At 40.8% G+C, this 23,634-nt stretch overlaps 1 protein-coding gene across 1 annotated transcript in view; it reads left to right on the top strand. All coding sequences in view use genetic code 11, as the record gives it.

Moving 5' to 3' along the window:
* EGR_09216 (Multidrug resistance-associated protein) overlaps positions 1-23,429 on the top strand; it is a gene marked incomplete at both ends in the record, with an annotated part of 42,731 nt that extends 19,302 nt beyond the window's left edge. Inside the window, 10 exons of the mRNA XM_024498465.1 lie at positions 568-719; positions 1,318-1,357; positions 1,620-1,724; positions 3,746-3,927; positions 9,792-9,972; positions 13,829-14,083; positions 16,253-16,318; positions 17,254-17,391; positions 19,619-19,765; positions 23,274-23,429. Of these exons, the coding sequence (XP_024347132.1) occupies positions 568-719; positions 1,318-1,357; positions 1,620-1,724; positions 3,746-3,927; positions 9,792-9,972; positions 13,829-14,083; positions 16,253-16,318; positions 17,254-17,391; positions 19,619-19,765; positions 23,274-23,429 (1,422 nt within the window). The remainder of the gene's footprint in view (positions 1-567; positions 720-1,317; positions 1,358-1,619; positions 1,725-3,745; positions 3,928-9,791; positions 9,973-13,828; positions 14,084-16,252; positions 16,319-17,253; positions 17,392-19,618; positions 19,766-23,273) is intronic.
* Between the last annotated feature and the right edge of the window lie 205 nt (positions 23,430-23,634).

Below are 23,634 nucleotides of genomic sequence, written 5' to 3'. Positions count from 1 at the left end.
AACACTTTAATTGTCTGGGTGGCTGTAATTCCAATGATTATGCAGCATTTCATCCCATTCGAGACGAATGCTAACATATTACTTAGTCCCTTCCCCGCTTCCAACACATTGGACGCCATTGGTGCTCCCGGTTTTTCGCGCATTTTCAAATAAAATTTGGTCCATTTGAGCCAAATAGTGCTGTCATATAGGGGAAAGAAACGGTGAACACTGCACAACTTAGTGATACTTTACTCAAAGAAGCATCCGATGAAGTCCTTTCAGTCTTTTCTTATGAGGAGACTACACATCTCATGATATTTAAAGAAAGAATTTGGTAGTGTAGGAACAGGAATTCGTTCGAGTGTATGGGAAGCGTTCAAGTCAAATTGACTTTCAATTTTACAAGTGTGAAATAGTATACTAACGTGGCACCGCTGTCCTGTCATCCATCGTAATAGCTGGCCAGTTCGGACACCGTTAACCAACACGGCAGGCGACAGTGACAACAAATGTGACCCTTGTGCAAAGAATGGTCCTTTCAGAAAAATGGATTAGTTTACTTCTTCCTCTCACCCTCCCTTGAAGGCCTACGTGTCGGTGCGTCGAGTGACCAAGTTTCTGGTAAACACGGAGCTGGATCCTGTTGCAGTGAGCCATGAAGACACCCCAGGTGTAGCAGCGGTAATCGAAAATGGCACTCTCGCCTGGGGATCAGACTCTGAACCTGCGCTACAAAAGTAAGTGTCCCCTATCACGCTTCTTGTACACAAGGCGTTTAAGTCAAAGCCGTTGATTTTGAGTGTGTAGAAGAAAATTTTTAATTTTCAGGGCTAAGAGTTCTATTCACTTTTAATTTTATACACGTATCTCAGTATGTGCCCTACGTGCAGAAAGCAACTTTACCCTAGAACGACTTGTACGTAAGGCTGAACCATTCGGGAGCAGTCTATTTCACCTCGTTGTTGACGCTGCTGTCCAGGGCGAGCTAACTTGCTGAATTTGAAAATATTTGTGCTTATTGAATTATGAGATAGTAGGATTAATTGAAACTAAAAAAATTAAAAGTAGTTCCTTGTCTCCTTGATAAACGCTTAATCTACTTTTTTGTTGATGAAGTCGGTTAATTTTGGATAACGATTTTCCAACTCATCCTCTCAGCAATTAGACCGTTTTAAATGGTAGTACGATACACGCACACATATATGCGTATGCGAACGTTTTTATTATAAGTGTAGCTTGGGACGGACGTGTCCGCTTCCACCAACTGTAGCTGTCTCCGTACCATCATCATCACACTGTCTTGGTCGTGTATCACATGCATTTCTATCGTGTCAGAACAAAGTTGCATCGAAAGGGTTTCGTTTATGAACAAGTGGTATTGATTTAGGCCATCCAGTTGAATAAAAGCCGTTCCTTTCCTCAAGGCTCCTCCTTTTTTTGAGGAACGCATGACGAGCAAAAGCAGTGAATAGTAGCTTTCTCCGGTAAACGTCTCATAGGCCCATACAATGTGTAATTGTGGGGTGGATCGTCTGGACTAACAATGACACGTTCGGCTGCTAGAATAGGAGAACTATTTCTCATCGTAAATTCATTTAAGGTCGATTCTCAAATAGTTCGCTTGCATCATTTAAAAGAAGTGGAAAATTAATGTTGTGAAGTTCATTGACATGCTAATGTATGCGGACGGGACCCAGGAGCTAAGCGACTTCCGCGAATTCCCCCCTTCGCCCTCGGTTGATGTAGGTGTTAAGCGATTTTTCAATTGCCAACATAAAACACTATTGAAAGTCCTTCTTGATATGCTGCTCTTGCATGACTTTATTTCTTAACGAAGACCAAAAAGTCCTACGGAATGCATTTCATCTACCTTCGAGTAGTTCATCACCAGCCTGGTGTATTCCGCTGCCGCACCTCCATTTGCTATACAACCAATTTAACGAGAAGCTTTTACAACCACAGAGCTCTGGAACCGAATTAAACCCTCTTTGAAAAGTAGACAACCTCGAACCATATCTCTCAAGTTTAACTGATGATATGCGAAGTGCTTTGAAAGGAGAGAAAAATTGTAGAAAACGCAACAAAGAGCCTTATAGACGTAGATTAACGAATGTGTATGTTTTGCGGTGCAGGTGAGTAAACAACCGCATGAATTACAATGAACCAAACCCAAATTCAGATACTTTGTATCTGGAGAGGTAATGTGTTGCTATAAGGGAAAAACCAATCACAAGTCGTCCTGGTAAAGCAAAGCACATGGATCCAACTTTGAATTTAGGTGCTGCAGTACTTTTTTATCCTAAGGTAATATTTATGGACTATTCATAGTTGAATTGCAATTCCGTAATACATTAGGATGTAGGCTCATCGCTAAACAAGAAAGTCAGCGAAGGTAAACCACAAAAATACCCATTCATCATCTTTTATTAGAAAAGTAGGTGTAGATGCAGTAAAGTCTACCCTTCAACTTGACTAATGTAAATTGGAGTCCCCAAGCCCATAAATATTTACTCTGTCTACTTTTATCTCCAAATCATGGTGAATCGCCTCCTCAGACAGCCATTTTTCAGACGGAACAAGCACCCATTTTTTGGACTGAGATAGAACTATAGAGTATTGGAAGTGAACTGGACGAGTTTCGCTGCATAAATAAAACAAGTCAGCGTCAGGAGAGAAGTCATCTACTTTCCGTTTCTCTAAGCCCAGTGATTCATTGCTCCTTTTTCAAGATGCACAGCAAAACAAACCAAAACTCTTTTGTTGCCGCTGAGAGAGGGTGATTTGGGATTCGATTTTGCTGTCTTTTTTAATTTTTTTTATTGTATGAATTCTATTTGTTGAAAAACGGAGGTGCTTTGATGAGAACCTTTTGCGAACTAAAACTTGCATGAGTGAACGTGAATCGTTCATATGTGACAGCTTAAAACCATTATTCAAGGCGCTACTGTAATGGGGATAGGAACTGGTATTAGGCTTTTTTGGGAATTTTAGATTCTGTTAAATACTTATCCCATTTCCCATTATCTAAAGATAATTTCGTTAGTAATAACGAATCGCTCTCAAAGATAAAGAATTTTATGGGCTTGCTTACAAAGCGGCTACCTACGCTGGCGGTTAACAGAACTGTTTTTCCCTTTATACGAGGTTTAATTAAATTGGTCCAGGTTGCTCTTTAATCAGCTCTAGTGTCATAACCAACCTCCGTTTAATTCCCTTCTCATTGACATCATTTTGTCGTGTCAAGCTTTCATTGAGATAACACTCTGTAATGCTTTTGTCAGCCGGTCGTGTAGAGCTTTAATTTCGCTATTCGCATTTCGAGTTCTTTCGGAGAGTGTAGCAACGTCTGCTACCTTAGTGGCAGCGTGATGCGATACCCCTGACGCTGATATTCAGTAGGAGTAATAAGAATGAAAATCTAAATGAACGTAGATTGTTCACAGGGCAGGGACTTAGACTTCGTTTCATTCATGTAATCAGTATCATTTGTGAAAGATGCTACCTTTTCTAACGAATTGGAGGCGAATACAGCACAATCCGATATGAATAACGGGGAGCGCTAGCTTTCACCGTCGTGGGATTGCACAGTCTGCGCCATCATAAGTAAATGATGGTGTGAATGTAACCTTATATGGTGGAGTCAACTTTTAATTTTTTTTAAGCGTTTCAGGATTGGGTGAACATTCTACCCTTATGCAGAACTTGCTAATGCATTTTTTGTGATTACTTCGGTTAATTATCCCAATTTCTCTACCTTACTCAGTTCACATCACCGAATAAGTCTGGGGCTACAGAATCACCAAAGGCAGTGAAGCAGGAGAAAAGGAAAGTAAGGGCAGGCCTGGTGAAGGCGCTTTTCGCCACCTTCGGGTGGCGCGTGTTTATCGCCGGTCTCTTCAAATTAGGCCACGACATCTGTCTCCTCTGTGGACCTATCATCTTCAAGTGAGTCACTGAGTCTTAAATCCCCTGATTCGTCAAGTTTGTTGTCTTTTCCTTCTTAGAAATAATATTGTTGTGAATGGGCAAATTAACATGTACGCTATCAGTTTCACATACATGTGACATCTGTTTTTTGTCAGTTGATGACAAAAGTTTACACCGAATCGCATCAGAACTAGATTGGTTGAGGCCCAATTAACAAAATGAATGCTAAATTATGTTGGTCTGGGGTTTACGTAAGTCCAGGTCGTATATTATTTCTCACTTCTTCGTTATCGCTTTGTGAATGAAATAATTCACTTTCGCTCACCAGCGGAAACAAGAGAACATTGACTTAATGTGGAAATTGAAACAAACTCTGGCAAGCTTGTTGGTAGCTAACTTATGGGCTTTGAATCTGTTTAACTGATTTTTATTCTTTGCAATACAATACTCATTTACGAGAGGGTTTATTGGGTCTTATCAGCGCTTTCTTGAGGGATTTTGTAACCCTTCAATGAGCATGATGTAAGTAGTGTAGCGCTTCAAGTCCTCTCTAAAGTCGAAAGATGACATAACACTAGGGGAGAATATGTACTATCGCCCTACAGGAGGGCTAGAGGTGGGAGCTACCGGCATGCTCCGAAGGCCATGCGGCCCAGTGGAGGGGCAAAAGTGAGACACTAAGTGCCCGGGAAATTGGAACGAATAATTAAAAAAAAAACACTCAAAGTATTGCGGTGGATTTTGATGTGTCTGTTTTTGATGGTGATTACTACGTATGAAAATTGATGATTTTACAAATAGAGAGCAGGTCAAGGTGTTCAAGTTATGCGACCCGAAAGGAAACGTTTACAGGTGCGCGTTTTGTTTCTGGTGCAACAATTTACTCTCCTTCACCATTAAAATGTGCATGAGAACCTTGGAAAGAATTCACTGATTTTTGCGGAGGCTGACTCTACTGCATTAAGAATGTGGTCCAATCTGTTGGACCTACTTACGAGGAAGACTCAGTGAAAAGAAAGAGCCATTTTCTTTGGCAATGCTGAATCAAACTATAATCTTGTTCTGATTAGGCTTCCAATCAAGTTTAAAAATTTTGCTTTCGGATTGTTAGCTTAATTCAATGGCTAGAGGTTCACCACACTTAATTCTTGTAGAGGGGCCTATCTAAAGGAGTCAGTTAAAGTAAAAACCCTTCTTTTAATATTGTCTGGTACGTTTCTATGTGGACAGTAATCCCTTTTTTTCTTTTTAAGAAATGAATACTTTTTATCGCCTTGGTGATGAATTGATGAATTTGGACTGTCAAGTTTCTAGACTGCCTCATTTGTATGATGTTTCGTCTACAAGGGAAAGGCTGAATGGACTAAAACTGATCCTGCAGTTTTGGAATTAAAGGCTATTTTAGAATTATCGGTACCGCCTCAATAGAGGAGCTCATTCTCTTATGTTTTGCTCAGTCAAAAGAGAAACAGGCGATGGCATCCTCCACCTGTCCAATTAGCTTCTTCATCTTGTCACTCTGTCTTGATTGAATAGCCGAGGTGTGGCCCTTTCGCCGCTTGTACCGTAAAATGAACTTATTTTTGTAAGGAAATATGGTTCGCTTTCAGGTAAAAGTTGGAAAGGGCGAATTAAAACTATCCAGTTAACTTGTTGAACTTGATGTGTAGAACCGTCATTTTACAAGGGTTCACTTATGAGGTGTGCTGTTTCATTGACTACTTGATGCATATCTCTGCCTGGAAAGTAGTTATTCACCTCTTATTTTGCAACGAGGCATCAACCATTTGTCTTATCGGTTAGATCCGTTGTCTAGCTTCTTATTGCATTCCTCTTTTTTCGTCTGCGAAGGAACTACTTAAGTGGCTTTGAGAGATTCCTTTTACATATATACATGTGATTCCACCTCCTTTCTTCCCTCTTCCCCCAATTAGAGGAATTTACTTTATTCTTTTTAAAAAGATGCTTTAGTTGCTGTTCAGATGTCGTCTACTGGCTGTAGCCGCTCATCACACTGGTGTCACGCCAATCTGAATTAGGAGCTGGGTGACTGAGTTGTTTTCCCTTCATTGTGACACATGACCCCTTCAGATACGAAGTGTCTCTTTTTCAGGCTTTTCCCTTGCAACAGTAAGTATAAAACGGTTTTCAGTGTCCCTTCATTTTATATCAAAGGTCGTAATATTGACTGCGGTAGTCTTGAGGAATTTCAGTTTTAAATGTAAGGTTTTGCTAATAGGGAAATCGGTGTCTCATAACATCAGCGGGTCCATTTATGATTTCATCACCTATGTGATCCGCTTTGGTTACAATTTGTTGGCTTTCCTGCCATAAACATTGAGCTTCAATAACATAAGGGCTATGTTTGTCCACCCTCTAAGTATCATGCGGATTCAATTGTAGAATCGGATCTGCGTTTTCTCCACATCACCACATGATGACCTTTTGAGGCCAAAATTGACACTTCCATAGCGAATATTAACTATTTTCCACTTAATGTAGCACATAGTTCTACAAGACATGATTAGATGAATTGGTTGAGTCAAACTGTTAATTTGACCCTATTATGATGGAATAAAATGGCCCTAATTCAGACCAAGCCTACTGAGGGCGGGTGAAATGAAACTAAAGGCGAGGGATCAATGTGTCTGTTGTTGGAGCTGGTTGAGCTCTTAGCAGCCAAGACGCTTCCAGCTCTTAGCTTCCAGTTATTTTCAGCTCCCTGTTTGGGATAGCATATGCTACGGAAAAAGCTTTTATCTAGCAAATTATGTGTTTATACGCTCCGGAGTAAATTCTGTTGCATATCAGAAGCCTGCTTTATTTCGCGCAAGGAACGATCGAGGAGGCCGAACTCTGGCTACCTACGTTTACGTCAAAACCAAGTGCTTCTATTTCTCTACATGTTCATATTACAATTTTGCCTTCTTATGATCAGGCATTCCCCTGGCTCCCCACTTGGCACACATCCTGCACTGTATCTGGATGTGGATTGATGCAACAGTGGCATTTGTATTTTACACAAGTCCTTACTTTCCTATTTGTTGGTTTTCACATATTAACTTTTGAATTCTCTTTTCATTCATCATGGCCTCCCGAACGCACATTTGGAGCACTTTAGACTCGCGTCTATGTAGTCCACGCTGGTGACTTGACGAGAAGAGGGCTCTTTACACTGAACCCGTTTGTCGACGGCGTTGAACTCCTAACTCCTATGTCTTCTGACGAGTTTGTAAAGTCCATTAGTCGGAACAGAACCTTCTAAAGGCTGTTTACAGGATTGACATAAATACAAAGTCATGGCACCAAAGTGGCGTCAGAAGCATACGCGGTGTTTTTCTGCACTAATTTTACCCCCAACATGTCAACAAAGGCAGCGTAAAATGGAACATCAGAATTCGGCACAATCTCTGTACGAGTTTTGCAGGCCTCTTCGCACCAGGAGGACAACTTGTACGAAGAGCAGTCAACATGTCAGAAGTAGGCGGATGTAACACATTTAAACAAAACCAATTATTACCAAACCTCTCATCTACAGTATTATGGGAATGCCGAACACTTCGTACATCGTTAACTTCATTCCACAGCAAGGGGTTAACTCCAGCGTGGTAATATAAAGACCGCTTGGTATCTCCCACGTTAAGGGCTTTCACCTTTTACGGTCAATAATGATTTATGTATTTGTCGCCTTGCCCCATGATGTTCCTTCTTCGGCGGAAAGAATGGGACACCCCTTCACCCCACCCCAGCGGTAGAAACTGATTGCTCTCATGACTATCATTGGGTTGGAGGAGGGGGTGGGGGGCGGGAGAAGTGAGTTCATCAAGTCTCTTAAACTCAGACGGGTTGAACGATTTGTGTGCACTTTGTTAGTTTTGATTTAGGGCCCAGTCTGAACGTCTGCTAGAGAGACATTTGATCACGCAGTGCCGCACTTCCCCTTGTCTGGGTTCGCATTGGCAATGTGGTAATTGTAAGGAGTCATTTGTTTTTCTAGAACTCAAAGCATACTTATGAAAAAATGTGGTTCTGTCCTTAGTTAATAAGAAAATTTGTGGTTTCAAATTCATCCTCGGAGATGTCAAAAGACATCTGGGTCTGGTATGACCCGTATCATATCTTTATACATAAGGGCTGATCAGCAGAACGCCATGGTGTGAAGACGCGTCCTCTAAGAATTGTGAGAGCAGATCTGGTGAAAATAAGCCTACAGCTCGTTCTGCTACTTATTTTCCTGGGGAAAATATTGCTCGATCCTTTTGGGATTGGATTTTTCTGGAAGGGCAGTGCTACGTTAGGTCGATAAATGAAGGGGGTTGTAAACTAGTATTGTTTCATATCGGCACTCCATTTCAAACGTCATTGGATGATATTGTTAATAGTTGACACCCTAGCAAATTAAATTGATACCTTTAAAGTTGATTGCTAGATGTTAACACCTCAAAGGCTCTTTTCAATTTCTAAGGTGGAGAATCAGTTGAAGCGGATAAATTTAGAGGAAAATTTAAAATATGCCAAATTTACACCTTTTTGAATCATTGTGGCTACTCTAAGTCCTTACAAGACAAGTTAACTGAACTTATTTTCTGGTCAATTCGGAATCTTGAATAGCTTGCCCTATTGCTAATCAAGGCTCACTGGTCGTCAGAAAGCAAACACTTTCTTTCAAACATCATTGTGCTTTAAATACAATCTTTCGCTAAACACTTGGTGTTTTGTGCTCCTAAATCGGAAAAGTGATATAAGTTTGGTTTAATTACTGCCACTATCACTGCTGTCTAATATGTAACCATAGAAGCAGTCTTTGGAACCCTAGTGAGCAGTGCCTTACCTGATGCTCCCATCTAGTTTTGTCGATGTAGACATGCTGGTCTTTCTACAAAGTTGCGTTCATCAAATGAAATCCTTAAGTTATTTTGCTAAACAGTAGCATGATATTCGTGTCTTTTTCATATTTCATCATCAAGGTATACACCTCGATTGCGAAGCCGGGGTTTTCCTTTTGGTCGTAGCGCAAGAGCACTCGTTATCTTACCGTTTCACTCAAGAAAGGACCTATCTTGGCAGCTGTGCTGGTGAAGAAGAATTTTTGATTAAATAAAGTTGTAATGCTCAGCAGGAATAGTCTTGAACCGACATTCAATCGCAATTTTGTTTGATATCCAAAATGTTATTTGAAGGCATTTTTTCCGACTGCTTATTTGGGTCACTTTTAAACAAAACATTTATAAAGTACTCTGGAAGGCTATTGCTAAGATCTATGGATTGATGCTAATTTCGACTAATCTATCGAATCTTTCGCCGGCTTTGCATTGGAAATGATTCTTTTACATCTTTACTTTTACTAAATATCGACATAAACTTTCAAGAGGTCCTCCATTTGCTTATCCATTGACCGATGACGAACACCTATTATAGATCTATCCGTTACGTGTGAGTTGACGTGACACGCTAACTCTTCCACCCTTCCTCCATATACGTTGATTTTGTTCATCACCAAATCATCCATTTTTGTAACCCTTTCATCCCGCATCCAACAATCCTTTCTTGATCTATCTGTCTATCTTCGTCAGATTCATCTAGTTGTTATTTACGGGTTCGCGATTTATCCACTCGCCTATCTATCTTCGATCCTATTACCCCCGATTAATTCGTCTTCCCTGGTTCACTTGCCCACCTGTTTATATTTCATATACCCTTCATCCATCCACCTCTGCTTAATCTCTCTACTTCAAATCTCTACCCGCATCCACTCTCATCTATCCATTCACTATTTCTATTCTTCATCCATCTTTACCTTGTCTACTCATTCCTCATCTATTCGTCTGTCTCGGACCGGTTTGATTCTTACTGGATTTTCTCAACTATCTGTCTACTTGCAGACGCTTGCTGAACTTCCTGCAGCCGGAATCGACGGAACCAATGTGGCATGGCTACGTATACGCCTTCTTGATGTTCCTCACCGCCTTTATACAATCTCTCATGTTGCATCAGTACTTTCGCAAGCAGACTCTTGTCGGCATGGATATGCGCACTGTCGTCATCTCCGCTGTCTATCGAAAGGTGAGGGTTAGACTCTTTCTTCCTCTATGTTTCGCTTAGAAATTGTTGGGAAAATCCCAATTTTTAGGCATTTTATATGAATTTCTTGATTCGGAATGGGTAGCGGGTTGACTTATTAGACCGCAAGTTGGTATAATGGTTTCTTCATTGGCATTTCTTTGCTTTGCAAAAACGTGGGAGTCTTCGTTGAGATTACTCTTAATGGTTATCTCTTTATATAGCTATTACAGCAAATCAAGTTTTATATCTTACATTTTTTGACTGTTTCAAATAGTCTAATGTTGCTGAATTAATGAGTAATCATGTTGATCCTCATTTCACACGTGTTCTCAAGTGGATCTACTTAGATCTCTTTCATGATTAGTTGCTGTTAAAGATGGAAATCAGCCATTGCAATTGAATTTGGTTGAAATGTTTACCATCACCACTCAAGCACTTTGTTACTGAACGTCTCGGGCGGTCTGTACTTCACCTTCCGATTATGTGGAAGATATTTTTTGAATATTGTAGTTTGATTTGTGGATGACTTTCAGCGTTGGTAAAGGCAACGTTGTGCCCTTTAAAGATTTCATAAAGACTAGATGGAGGGCTTGAAACAAAGCTTGGCTAAACGGTTGGAATCCACTTCTCCTTACTTGAGCTTTCCCCCACTTCTCAATAAGACTGTTGGACTTAGATTAATGCAATATAGTTGAACTGTTCGGTCTCTTAAAGATTATACCAAAGACTAATACCTGTTCATGGAATATTAGGTGTGTGACCTTCAATCAAAAGTTTCTCCTATTACTGTCTTCTCCCAATAAAGGCGGTGTAGGAATCAATTTAACTAGTGGTAAATCACTTTTGAAATTGTTTAAACCATAATAATTTTTCATCGGAGGTACAATTGTGCTTTCTACCGTTTGTTGAGTATCAAATTGAGTCACATTTGCAACGAAGTACTGGTTCTTTACCATGAATCGCTGGGAGTTTCCTCAATGATATGCCTCTCAGACCCCTTTTTTTCACTACCAAATGTAGAGAGCTATTGGCGTGCATAGCCTTTGTCAATTCATTTTAAATAAACAACCAGTGAAATCATTATATCCGTCTCTAGTTTGGTTACCAGTTCACTAATTGTCTGTGTCTTGGTTCAGGTCTCTTCCCTACCACGTGGCATTTCGTAATCAAAGTCAACGTCATTTACCCGGACGGATTTATTTATTCTACTTCCTTGGTGCTTGTTTTAAGCCATCCAGAATAGTGCATTACTTTTATGGCAAAAAGAAATCCTTGGAAATTATTTCATAATAAAAAATTTCTTAGATGAGAAGCGCCTAAGAAGTTAAAATGAGCGATTCGAGACTTTGGACTTTTCAACTCGGAAATTAAACAAATTGTATGCTTTTTCCATTCACTGACCAATTAATGGCTTCCTCACTCTAATCTGCATTAGAGTTGACCTGCTACCGAGAAATGAATTAGAATGTGGTGCATCGAATTGCTACCAGCTTGACCTGTGCAAAATCGTAGGCAATGGATTTAAGGGATTTTGAATGCCAATTCATTTGGTTTCTTCACAATCAAAGTGTTTTTATTTTGCGTGAAAATTCTCCGGGAAATTTGGGCATTGCCAAGTGATTGTACGAAAAAATCCAGCTAGGAAGTCTTTTTGCGAAGAAATTATGGCCCTGATTTCCTTTGAATCTCGATTATAAGTTATTTTTTACCTATTGGAATGTAGAATTTGGAATTTGCTCAATTTATTCCTCCGTTTCTCCCACTTTCCTACTCCATTCACTGCCCTCTCATCGTTAATCCCGGATTGGCGATTAACGGTTACGCAACAGTGTCACGTATTTGTGACGCCCCGATTTTCTTATCACAGTTATGAGGCATGTGCTATTTATAAATTTTATGATAACTATTAAGACTACATCGCTTTGCAGACAGATAGGTTGAGTTCAGTACAATAAAATTAGATGTAAGATATTCTTGGTTTGAGGATATTTGCGTTGGGTAGATCCAAACACCAATACCAATTAATGTCAAATTGGAACAATGAGCCGCCTGGGCTGTGGCTGTCGCTCTTCCTCTGAGATTGGGAGCAAATGTGTTAAAGAATGTTCTTTACAAAAATGCAGTTTTTTTGTCCAGTCCACAAAGAATGGTAATTGAGAGCGGCGTCCAGTCTTCTTCCACCACATCATCCTCCAAGCACGCAAGGTGATCCATTTCACTCATTTTCGCATTTGCCTAGATACTACTAATTTTGGTAGGGCGTGTTTCGGCATTAATTAGCGTTCATTAGGAGTGTGAACGTAAAATTGACCACTCTTCTTTAAAACCTCACAGGTACTCTGAACAGCACTTTTAAAACGTTAATTTTATTTTTCTAGCGTCAATGAATTGAATCCTCAATGATGCGATTTTTTTGGTGCAGCAATTTGCATTCTACCATTCCGTGGTTTAAAGAGTTTAAATAGTACGGGGGAAGTAATTTCCCAGGTTCGACGCAAAACATATCTTAACAGTAGCTTGTCTAAGGTCATTGATTCCCAAGAGCGTGTTCCAGATCTATCCCCGGGTCTTAACTACTGCATATTGCTGGTTAGTGACGTCCCTTTAGTTGAGAAAAAGATCTTTTAATGGAACCGTCTCAATTGTCTACCTTCACTTAGATTAAAGGAACAGTGAGTCAAGTGTAATTTCTATTGTTGTGCTAACCATGCGCCCTTCCTGTACATTTATTGCGTCACGTGGTGACGTAGTAAAATCTCATACTATAATGAGATGAATTGGCTGGCTTGAAACGAATTGAATTACCTCTCTATTCCCATCCATTCAATTGCTCACTTGACATTGCAGTTGTTTTCTTCTCAGCCAATTCGAATCCGACAATTTAAAAAAAATACTGCAAGATTTTGGGGATTTGCTGTGAGTTAGGTAAAGGAGAAGTGTGGTACCATCTTCAATATTGCCTTTAATCGGTCCTCAAGTGTTACATCTTTTCCCCTCTAAAATGTCTCAACAGTGCCGTACCAGAAGTAGCTTATCGTCTTAACGATGTTTTCCCATAAAATTAGCATTTATCATGCTAATACCATACTCAGTGGTCAGCGGCGTCTGCGTTAGTGCTAGTAACCGGTGCATATGTTGGCTAGTCCACTGGTCCACTTTGGCAAGCAACAATGGTGGTACGTGAGTGCGTGAAACAAAGCTTAGTAATTATTCACCTTTGTATGAACAAAGGGGTACAATCCGAATATGGAAGTATCTAATCACACGGAAGGCTTCAAACTCATAGAAGGGTTCTCGGCCGTAGTGAGGAATTTAAGTGGTGTCGTTTCAAAGATGGCCGCCTGTACGCTTGTACCTTGCTGATGTTTTCAGTAGTTGCCGTGGCGCTCCCAGCCATGGAACACCTAATCCTGTGATGAACTTACTCGAGGCGTCTTTCTGTGAGAACGGGGCAAATTGTGATTCATTAATAGCTGGAATTCCCGAAAGTTAGCCCACTGTGGGTTCCCAAATAGTGAAACAGGGTGCTTAGGGTGGTACACCATACTGAAAAAAGAACTTTACGCCCAGAAGCTGCTTCCCAAGTACTAGTTAAGCCATGAGACAAGTTGAGCCCACGCATATTGGGATGTTTATTCCTTTTCCATCTTTGATAAACCTGAGAGGCTCGGCTTTACTCGAATAAGCCTTGTATAACCCAGGGACATTAGGCAGCACTTTCACTTCTCTTAATCCTCTACCACTTAAAAGAGGTTATGATATTGTCAAATTGTCTATCCGACTTATTTCCGGGCGGTATATTTCCGCTATTCAACGGTCCCTTTAGTATCCTCATTTCGCGTCTTCTTATTCACAGAGCTTGCGGCTGAGCGCTGCAGCGCGTTGTGAGTCAACGACGGGTGAGATCACCAATCTCATGTCATTAGATGCGTATCGATTCTTCATGCTCATGCTTAACTTCCACATCTTCTGGTCGGGACCCTTACAAGTCACCGTGGCAATCTACCTGCTCTGGAAGGAGCTTGGTCCCTCCGTTCTTGCCGGAGTCGCACTCCTCCTCGTCATGATACCCATCAATACCATGGTGGCGAAGAAGAGCAAAGTCCTGCAGGTAGTTTGCTTCTCCCTCTCCTCACTTTCCCATCAGCTAGGGCGTATATAGTTGTGTCGTTCAGATTCTGCAATGTAACCAAATACTCCTCCCTTTTATTTCTTTTTAAATCGCAGGAGTCATCATTCCTCCCATCCTATTTTTCATTAGTCCATTTCGACCCCCAACTTTTCATCAAATATTCCTTGACAGAATTTGTCTTCAAATTTTGTTGCTAACATCTCTATGTCAGCATCTCCACTTAATTTGGATAAGGTAGGAAAAAAGTGGTTTTATATTCATCCTGCTGAGCCAATGCTCCTTCCACTGGGTGGTCCATGATTGCAAACGCTTCAACTGCTTTAATGTTTTGTCGTTCTTTTGACTATCGTTCAATTTTTGCTGGGATAGTTTAATTCGACTCGGCTTTTGAAAAATATATTAAAACTGCAGTTTTAATGAATAACAATGCACTCATATAATCTTGGCATTTTGTGCTCTCTGAAACGATTTGCCATGCTTATCGTGATTACCTCGACCTCAGGAATGCTGGCTTAACGATGGATTCTGACTACTCATTCGGATTGCTCTTATCCCCTCTTGTACCTTCTTTTTCCAACAGTTAGGCTCGTTTTTTACCGTTACCCATTTTTGAGCCCATTTTATCTTATTAACTGCGTCGCCATTCTCAACCAGGAGATAGACTCCCAGACTAGATGTCCTTACTGCCGGCAGTCTGAATGGCCGAGCAGTCACCGTCCTCATGTATTTACATCTTCTTGAATGGCCTCAACATTAAAGTGAATGCCGGTACATGCGGCGTCTCCACGTCATATTGACCAACCAAGAAGGAATGAACGGAAAGCACAAATTGAGAGGTGTTCTGGGTTGTCAGGGATTCGACCCCCGGAAATAAATTTTAAGACGTCAAAATTGTTTCAAAAATTTCGGCAATTTAAGATTTAAATGCTGTTTTACTGTTCGATTCTTACAAGTACTTTCGAACATTGAAACCTACAATGATTGGTGTAGCGCCTCGAAACTTTACTGAAGACGAAAGAAGACAAAGTGCTAGGGCAGAATATATGCCATCGACGTGAAGGGCTGAGGAGCTACCGGCATGGCCCGGAAACCATGTCGCTGGACAGAAGTACAATAGACGTGCCCTTCAGCGCCAGTGCAACCAAAGCGAGTAAACAATGTATTACATTAGTTTCACTTTTGCTTATAAGCAGGCACCATACAACATGCACAATAATTACAGTGCCCGGCATGGTTTATGATGTCAACTGAAACCGTCGTGTTCGCCACTTTGTCAAAAACAAACAAAATTAACTGCCAAAATTGGAAACTTTTTCATAAACAGCCCATTTTTTTCACTCTGGACATGCCCGGTGCTAAACAGCTTTTAACATCATTCCAGCGTTTTAAACTTTTATTTAACCAATTTATTCACTCTTCGGAGAACAGTTAGTCCACCCACTGCAATCTACAACTGGTATCTCTGTCTTTTACTTTCTGTGAACTTTTGATGGCTCTGAGATGTAAAATTCCGCTTTTATGTAATTTTATGAGTATACCTTGGAGTTCTTTTCGCAACGTATGCTCACGTACAAACCGTAGAAACCGATCCACACAATATTGTTTATAGCCAGAAGTCAGGTAGAGATTTGACGGTAGGCGTGAAGAGAAGTTCAACAGATACCCATCTCCCCCCCCCCCCCTCCCCACTACTTAATTGCACTCCACGACTTGTGGATGACTTCTGACCTTCTCGTGACATCTTTCCCACACAAGAGTTATCATAAAGGCAGGCCAGTCACTCCACACATTCTGACCTCAGCTTACGTACTTTTTGCCTACAATTGCTTGCTCTACATATCTTTATTGGCCATTCCTTAATCTAGATAAACAAGGATTTGGGTACTTCTCTTATGGCCTCATTCCTCAAAGCATTTACACCTCGTAGTTTGTTATTGGATTTGGACTTTATATTCGCCGCTTTTGATTCTTTATTAATACTTGCAATCATTTATCTCCATCTGTGCTTCGAATCATACAAAAATTACCGAAATAATTTTACACCACTTATTTTTACCCACTTAATGGTCGGGAGTGAACCAATGCTTGAGATCTACACGACAAATGCTTCTCCTTCTAGAAATTCACATATATTTTAATTGACTCTAGGAAAAACAATTGAAGACCACAGACAAACGCATCAAACTGATCAGTGAAATTCTCAACGGTATAAGAGTGAGTTGACTTTTTTACTAAGAATAACGTAACCGCTTTGTGCGGTATAATTAGGCCTCATTTATTCGGTATCTGGCATTTTTTAGTCCATTATAATTACCACTCTATGAAGCAACATAAATTTGGAATATCCCATTTAACTACTTATAGTCTCCCCGCAATGTTGAAGAGAAGTGAGTTTTTATACCTGACGGTGTCACATGATTACTTTTGTCTGGCAAACTGTTCGTACTTACTTTTTAGCAGAAGGCATCACCCCCTTAAGTAAAATCTTTTACACGAATGGGAAACAGCTTTCTGTCATATGCTAGACGTTGTGACAGTGAGCTGTATGCTCTTGTGACACCGTTTTCCTTGATTAGCTTAAAGAGTTTTGCAAAAGGTTGCCACTGCTGTGACAGATGTAGGGCACTTCGAATTCCCAGTTGACTGCAACCACGAATACAGCCAATGAAGGGAGAATTGAGGGATTGATATACGAAGATACTTTTTTGACAGTTTAAAATGTAACTACAAAGCTGGATTTGAGTGTTGGATCTGCCTACATCTTAGGTTCAGTAAGTGTTTATCAAGTGCCTGAGCCTGAGACAGGTAGGCACAATAGCAGTCATCTGGAAATGTGGCTCCCACAATCCTCCCTCGCCACTGGGGGGAGTTGTCAGTCGGATGCAATTTGTTCGGAAATGAATAAAGCCAGAGAAAGCGCCTTTGTTGTATTGGCTCCAGATTACGTTACTGTAATACAACTTTTTGAACTCGTTTAATTTAGAAAATTCAAAACACTAAGCAATTTAAAGCAAAAGCCCCAAACTAAGTAGGAAGCGATACACATAATAACGAACAACACCAATTGGCCTCGAGGTGAATTTTTATGGACACTCAAAGTGTGACAGTGTATCTGCCCACTTCTATCTTCTCTGTTTTTTACTCTAAAGGTCTTGAAGCTCTACGCATGGGAACCTTCCTTCATCCAGGAAGTGGGATCGATTCGGGAAAAGGAGCTCTCATACCTGAGAAAATTCCTCTACCTCGATTGCAGCATCACCTTCGTCTTCACCTGCATTCCCACGTTGGTTAGTACCATGGCAAAATTCTCTTCATCTTCGTCTCGTTTAGTTGTTAGACTTCTGGGGGATTGGACAGCGTTGATTGTACAGGGGGTTTTGCCTGGTCCTATCAGCTTAGGTCTCTTGCGTGGCTGCCGAATCCTCGAGATTGGTGTCGTCTGCCACAATGGAGTTTCTTCATTAGCATTCGCATCCTCACCAGTCGACAGTTTCCTTTTCCAGCCTTTTCAGTTGACAGCCGTTGTATTGGTAAATAGTCGAAGGGCGTAGTCTCATTTCAAACTTAATTAGGTATTTAGGCCTTTTCGCACATAAGACCGGCTTATTAGACCTGACTCATTTTTAGGCATGTATTCGTCTGCTGGAATGTCATTTCGTAAACTGGCAATTGAAGAACGGAAATTCAGATAAAGAAGTTTTTTTAAAAAAAGCAAATTAGTTTTTGGGCGACAGCTCTCCTGATAACATTCTCTGTTCAAGTGGAAAATTAAAGAATGTCTAAACTTTCGTTCCCCGTGTCGATACGCTTTCAGCGATGAGTTATCTTTTGAGAACATCTCTACCGTTTCTGCTAGTGATATTTATTACCATGAATGCATTGGCCAATATTTTGTCAAAATCTCTCCCTTTTTCGCCTTTTGCTTTGTTATTTTACTTATAAGCCCATCCTTTTTAGACTGAGCAGCTATGCATATATATGAGAATTGGTCTCATGAGTAAAATGTCATTTCGTTTTTTGAAGGTGAAATCATCCGCTGAACAATCTTGTTCATTGATGTTTCGAACTGCATGAACTGTGACTTTGGCTCTTAGCTATCGGTATTTTAAAGCAACTGTCTTTTGAGGAGCGATAACCACGGGTCAGTTTGGTCGGCGTCTCTTCTTTTGCAGAAAACACTGTCCGATCTATTGACTTGGTTTTTTAGCGAAATCTCTTCAGGAAGCATCTACTGCTCCAAGAAAATTTGTACATCCTTGAATTTGTGTTTAATCTTCCAGCGAAGATGGGCTTTAAGGGGATATCTGAGAGCGTTCTCAATTCCATTCACTAGCTAGTCAGTAGACGCACTTTCTGTCATCTAAGTAAACGCACTGATTTATAATTGAACTACATTGTTCGACACATTGCAGCATTATCGCAGGAGTTTCGCTTCATTTTATAGTTACATGGTGACACAATGGTGATTGGTACACTTTCTCAGGTACCTGTCTTGTTTGTAGGGTATTTTCACCTCCCTAATTTTCCAGCCTGATGATATTTTTGGCTTTATTGTAGCTCCAATATGCTCTTTTGGGCAATTTCACCCATGCATTAGAAGCGGTTCCTTGTCAGAGGTTTTGTGACCCTTCTGCGCCTTCACTGGGGGCAACAGTAACTAGATACTTATGCATTAATTCATTGGAGTCTATGTGTACATTATGATGAATTTCCGGAGGAGGTGTTAGAGCTGCATGTCACAGGCGTGGAGACTGAACCGTTCTAGAGACTGAAAGGGCCTCGGTAGTACTGTACTGTTATGGTGCAATGATTTTCATCCCGATAATAAGTTTTTCGAATCCAATTTTAGTGATGTCTCTCGGCAAGTAGCATTGATGATATTTGCTTGCGAGGTTTTTGCGTAAATCTGGACGACCTTCTGCCGTAAGTGCACGTAGTATGCCGATTGAGTTTAGATCAACTACAAGGCATCGAGTGATCCCTTGAATTTTCGTTTAAATTTCACTGTGCCTTTAATTCCATCCACGTCTGCGTTATGGATCACATTTGGCAAGAAAAGACGATCAACGAGCAGTAGATCTCTTTCACGTTTGTGGAGGCCAACTCATAGAAGCTTAAAAGCAAAACCGGTTTTTCGCTCTACCACGCGAAATTGCAATGATGAGCAAATAATGCGTGTTGATGACTTTTTCCGGCTTTCTATTCATAGTGTGCTCGCAAATGTATCCATTATTTTTTGACTGAGAAATGTCTACTGCCGCTTTTTCTGCTCATTTTTTAAGGGGTAGAAATAGCTCGTTTATCATGGCCGAGGCAGATACGCCTTAGTCATGGCAACTCCCTTCTTTACGAGCGCCTTTGTTTTACCTACACAAAGGCATGAGTAGATGCATTCCCTTGGTTAGGTTAAACTCTATTTGTCAATTTCTTTTTTATCCCATTACTTCAAGCGGAGCGGCATTGTTTTTAAAAGAAAATTTCATTTAATACATTTCCTCTCTATCCCTTTCCTAGGTCGCCCTAGCAACCTTCGCCACTTACATTCTATCCTCACCGGAAAACTTCTTTACTGCTGAAAAAGCCTTCGTTTCACTCTCCCTGCTGAATATTCTCCGCTTTCCCCTCTTCATGTTTCCCACTCTCCTCTCAAACCTCGTTCAGGTTAGTCTCTCCTTGAGTTGGCGTATCATGGCCTTTTCAACTATTACTTTCCAGAGTAAATGTAAAAAATAAGGGCGAGCGGTAGGAATATAGGTGGAGTCAGAAAACCAGAACATACTTTTTATTGGACACCTCTTGACCAAATCTCTATTTGGCAGGTGTTTTTCTTATACTCATTTTCATATTTTTGAATTGTTTATGTTTATCTTTGAAAAATGCACAAATATTCTTCTGTTTTTGACGTGGTGAGGCCAGGGAGATGTGAGCATATCGTGGAACTACTTCTAATTTGGCGGCATAGGAGTTGCAGCTCTGGGATAAATGATGTCAACGACTTGTAAATGATTGCACTGAAAATGAGTGAATAGCGTCCTTTCCCACGTTGAAGATTATGGACAGATGGAGGCTGCTATGTGCACATATTCACTTCTGTCAGTATGTGTGCTCAGAATGAGCAAAGGATTATCTTCTCATAGGTTCTTTCTTTGTGAGAGACAATGGATGCATAGTGCCACGGATATTGTGTCAGCTGGAGTCAGGACTACGAAGAATGGCAAAATTCTTGAAACCGATTTGGAAACTCGAATACGAGTACTACGATTGACAATGCTCTTGAGTTTAGCAAAGCGTATGCTTGAGTGCTTGGCAAAAGTGTATGAGTGTGGACGTTCCAAAGTACATCCGCTACTAGATCGGCTATGGTCAAAAAGGTGGAAATCTTTTGTGGAGCATTGTTCTGGTTGACAAAATGCGGATTCATACTTCGAGTCATGTTAGGAGTAGAGCAAAAGAATTAGCTCCGGATGGAATTGTTGATAGGATGGTTGGTGTTGACTATCTTTTAGAATTCCCATGAACCTGCTCTCGAAGCCTTTTGCACACGTGGAACGACTCACGAATCCATCCTCTTCTGGCATGCTTCAGAGAGCTTTAAAATCTACAGATCTTATAAGAGGGAGAACATTTACTAAGGACAGTCTTTTACACTGCTTCACATAGGCTTGGTAATCGCAGGTAGTTGAAATATGAGGTTATGGACCACTCCACTTGTAGTTCATAACTAGCGCTATGAATTTTAATATTCCATCGATCAGTAAACCTTGAAGGGGAGGATGATCAGCAGTGGTACTCAAAGGGGATTTCTCGTGAATAACCGTGAAATTTGTCTAGTAGAATCAAACGAAGCTTCAAGACTCAGATTCATGTCTGTGATACCAAGCTAATTAAACAGCCAGCTTAGCACTCTCTCTACCAGGTTCACAAAACAAACCCTGCCGTTATGGCCCAGATGTTTAATTGCTCTAATGGGATACTAAGGCTTGCAATACCGATTTCTCCTCTTTAAGTACTGCTCAAAAACTAGAAGAAGTGCAATTGTTTTGAGACCAAGGACATCTTACACCAGTTTTATTGTTTTAAACTGAGAAAATTTGTCTTTACATGTGTTTCCCTACAACTCCAGCTATCGTTAACCAATAAGGAGGTCATGTCAAATACTTGTGGTGCTGGGTTCCTGGTGTTGCATACGTGTGTCGCTGGCAGCTAGCGCAGTAATAATATCGCCCATATCCCCAGTTTTATCCCTACCAGTACGCCTCTCAGATTTGCGCAGTTATCGAAAAACTCGTGGTCTTTTTTGAATCTTCTGCATCGTTTAAGCACAACGTTTATTGAATATCCGCGTATGGTACCTTTGAGTCGATAACGGTGCATTTGACGCAGCGGTTACCACAATACCTTGGCATCAAAAATGGAGAGCGATTGTTGTGAGGAATGCAGAGTGCTTCTGACCTCCAGCTGACTACAGCGACACCCACGAGGAATTGCGAAAGATTCACAATTGTGGAAGGAAATGGCCTCTCTTTAAGCGTGCATCCAGGCTTTGCACTTGACAATTTTTTTCCTAATTTGCTAGTTAGGTTTAGATGCACGTAAATCTTTCGTAACCCCTTACTCCCATGTACACTACTAAAATGAGCCTACGTCTTTAGAATCCAGCTCCAATTCGAATAAGTCAATACCGTCAGTTGAAAGAGGAGTGAATTTTGATAAAGTGGGTTGTTTTCTTCAACTTTCGAAGCCCTAATTTCACTTTCTGATTAATTGTATCCGCTACTTACTGTTTTTTTTCTGCCATTGGATGAAGGTGAAAGTCTATTCTTTTGAGAGAGAATGAAATCACTTTTAGCCGTCACAGCCCTAGTCGGTTTGACTTACGGAGCTCTCCGAACCCGTTGCATCAGTATGGCCACTTTCAAACTTTGAGGCGCCTTTAGGAGATAAAACTTCCTCCTCATACTGGGACCGAATGCTGGAAGAGATGATTTCATGTTACCGCTGCAGGTTCTGCTTACGAAAAGTGCACGACAGATCACTTGCCCTCCCCCCTTTAGCGCTATTCGACGATAGGTTTCCTGGTCATCCTCGATTCTGCATACAAGTCCCCATACTAAACGGTTCTAATCATCTGTGACACCTCGACTTTAAAGCTTTCAAGTAAAATACCACAGCTCGAGATTTTTCAAACACTTGCGCTTATATAAAATCACAAAAGCTGGAATATTCTTCTCACATGGTGCTCATCAGGTAGTTTTTGGCCTTACAAAGAGCTGTAATGTTAGCTGTCACGCCATTATTTGGCTAATAACAATAACATACACTTGTAATCTTTTTCTACGCAATATTTCTGCAGGTGCTAGCTGAAAGCAGTTAATATCCACCGCAATCAAGACTAACGTTACCTAGACTATGTCTCAGTCTAGAACTTGTAGCACCTGTCCACAGAACGTCTTATTAATAATTTTTTAATTTACTTTCTAGTAGTAATTTAAAGCGACTATTTTTAAATGGTACTAACGGTCTGCTGTGTTGGCGCAAATAGCATGTAACGTTCCACTTACTCTCTAACACCATCATAAAACGCATGTTTTATGTATGACCCAACACTTTAATTGTCTGGGTGGCTGTAATTCCAATGATTATGCAGCATTTCATCCCATTCGAGACGAATGCTAACATATTACTTAGTCCCTTCCCCGCTTCCAACACATTGGACGCCATTGGTGCTCCCGGTTTTTCGCGCATTTTCAAATAAAATTTGGTCCATTTGAGCCAAATAGTGCTGTCATATAGGGGAAAGAAACGGTGAACACTGCACAACTTAGTGATACTTTACTCAAAGAAGCATCCGATGAAGTCCTTTCAGTCTTTTCTTATGAGGAGACTACACATCTCATGATATTTAAAGAAAGAATTTGGTAGTGTAGGAACAGGAATTCGTTCGAGTGTATGGGAAGCGTTCAAGTCAAATTGACTTTCAATTTTACAAGTGTGAAATAGTATACTAACGTGGCACCGCTGTCCTGTCATCCATCGTAATAGCTGGCCAGTTCGGACACCGTTAACCAACACGGCAGGCGACAGTGACAACAAATGTGACCCTTGTGCAAAGAATGGTCCTTTCAGAAAAATGGATTAGTTTACTTCTTCCTCTCACCCTCCCTTGAAGGCCTACGTGTCGGTGCGTCGAGTGACCAAGTTTCTGGTAAACACGGAGCTGGATCCTGTTGCAGTGAGCCATGAAGACACCCCAGGTGTAGCAGCGGTAATCGAAAATGGCACTCTCGCCTGGGGATCAGACTCTGAACCTGCGCTACAAAAGTAAGTGTCCCCTATCACGCTTCTTGTACACAAGGCGTTTAAGTCAAAGCCGTTGATTTTGAGTGTGTAGAAGAAAATTTTTAATTTTCAGGGCTAAGAGTTCTATTCACTTTTAATTTTATACACGTATCTCAGTATGTGCCCTACGTGCAGAAAGCAACTTTACCCTAGAACGACTTGTACGTAAGGCTGAACCATTCGGGAGCAGT

This window comes from Echinococcus granulosus (genome assembly GCF_000524195.1).
Source record: "Echinococcus granulosus chromosome Unknown EG_S00137, whole genome shotgun sequence".
In the NCBI taxonomy this organism is placed as follows: domain Eukaryota; kingdom Metazoa; phylum Platyhelminthes; class Cestoda; order Cyclophyllidea; family Taeniidae; genus Echinococcus; species Echinococcus granulosus.
Note: the sequence above shows the minus strand (reverse complement) of the source record. Positions and strands in the feature narration are given on the sequence as shown.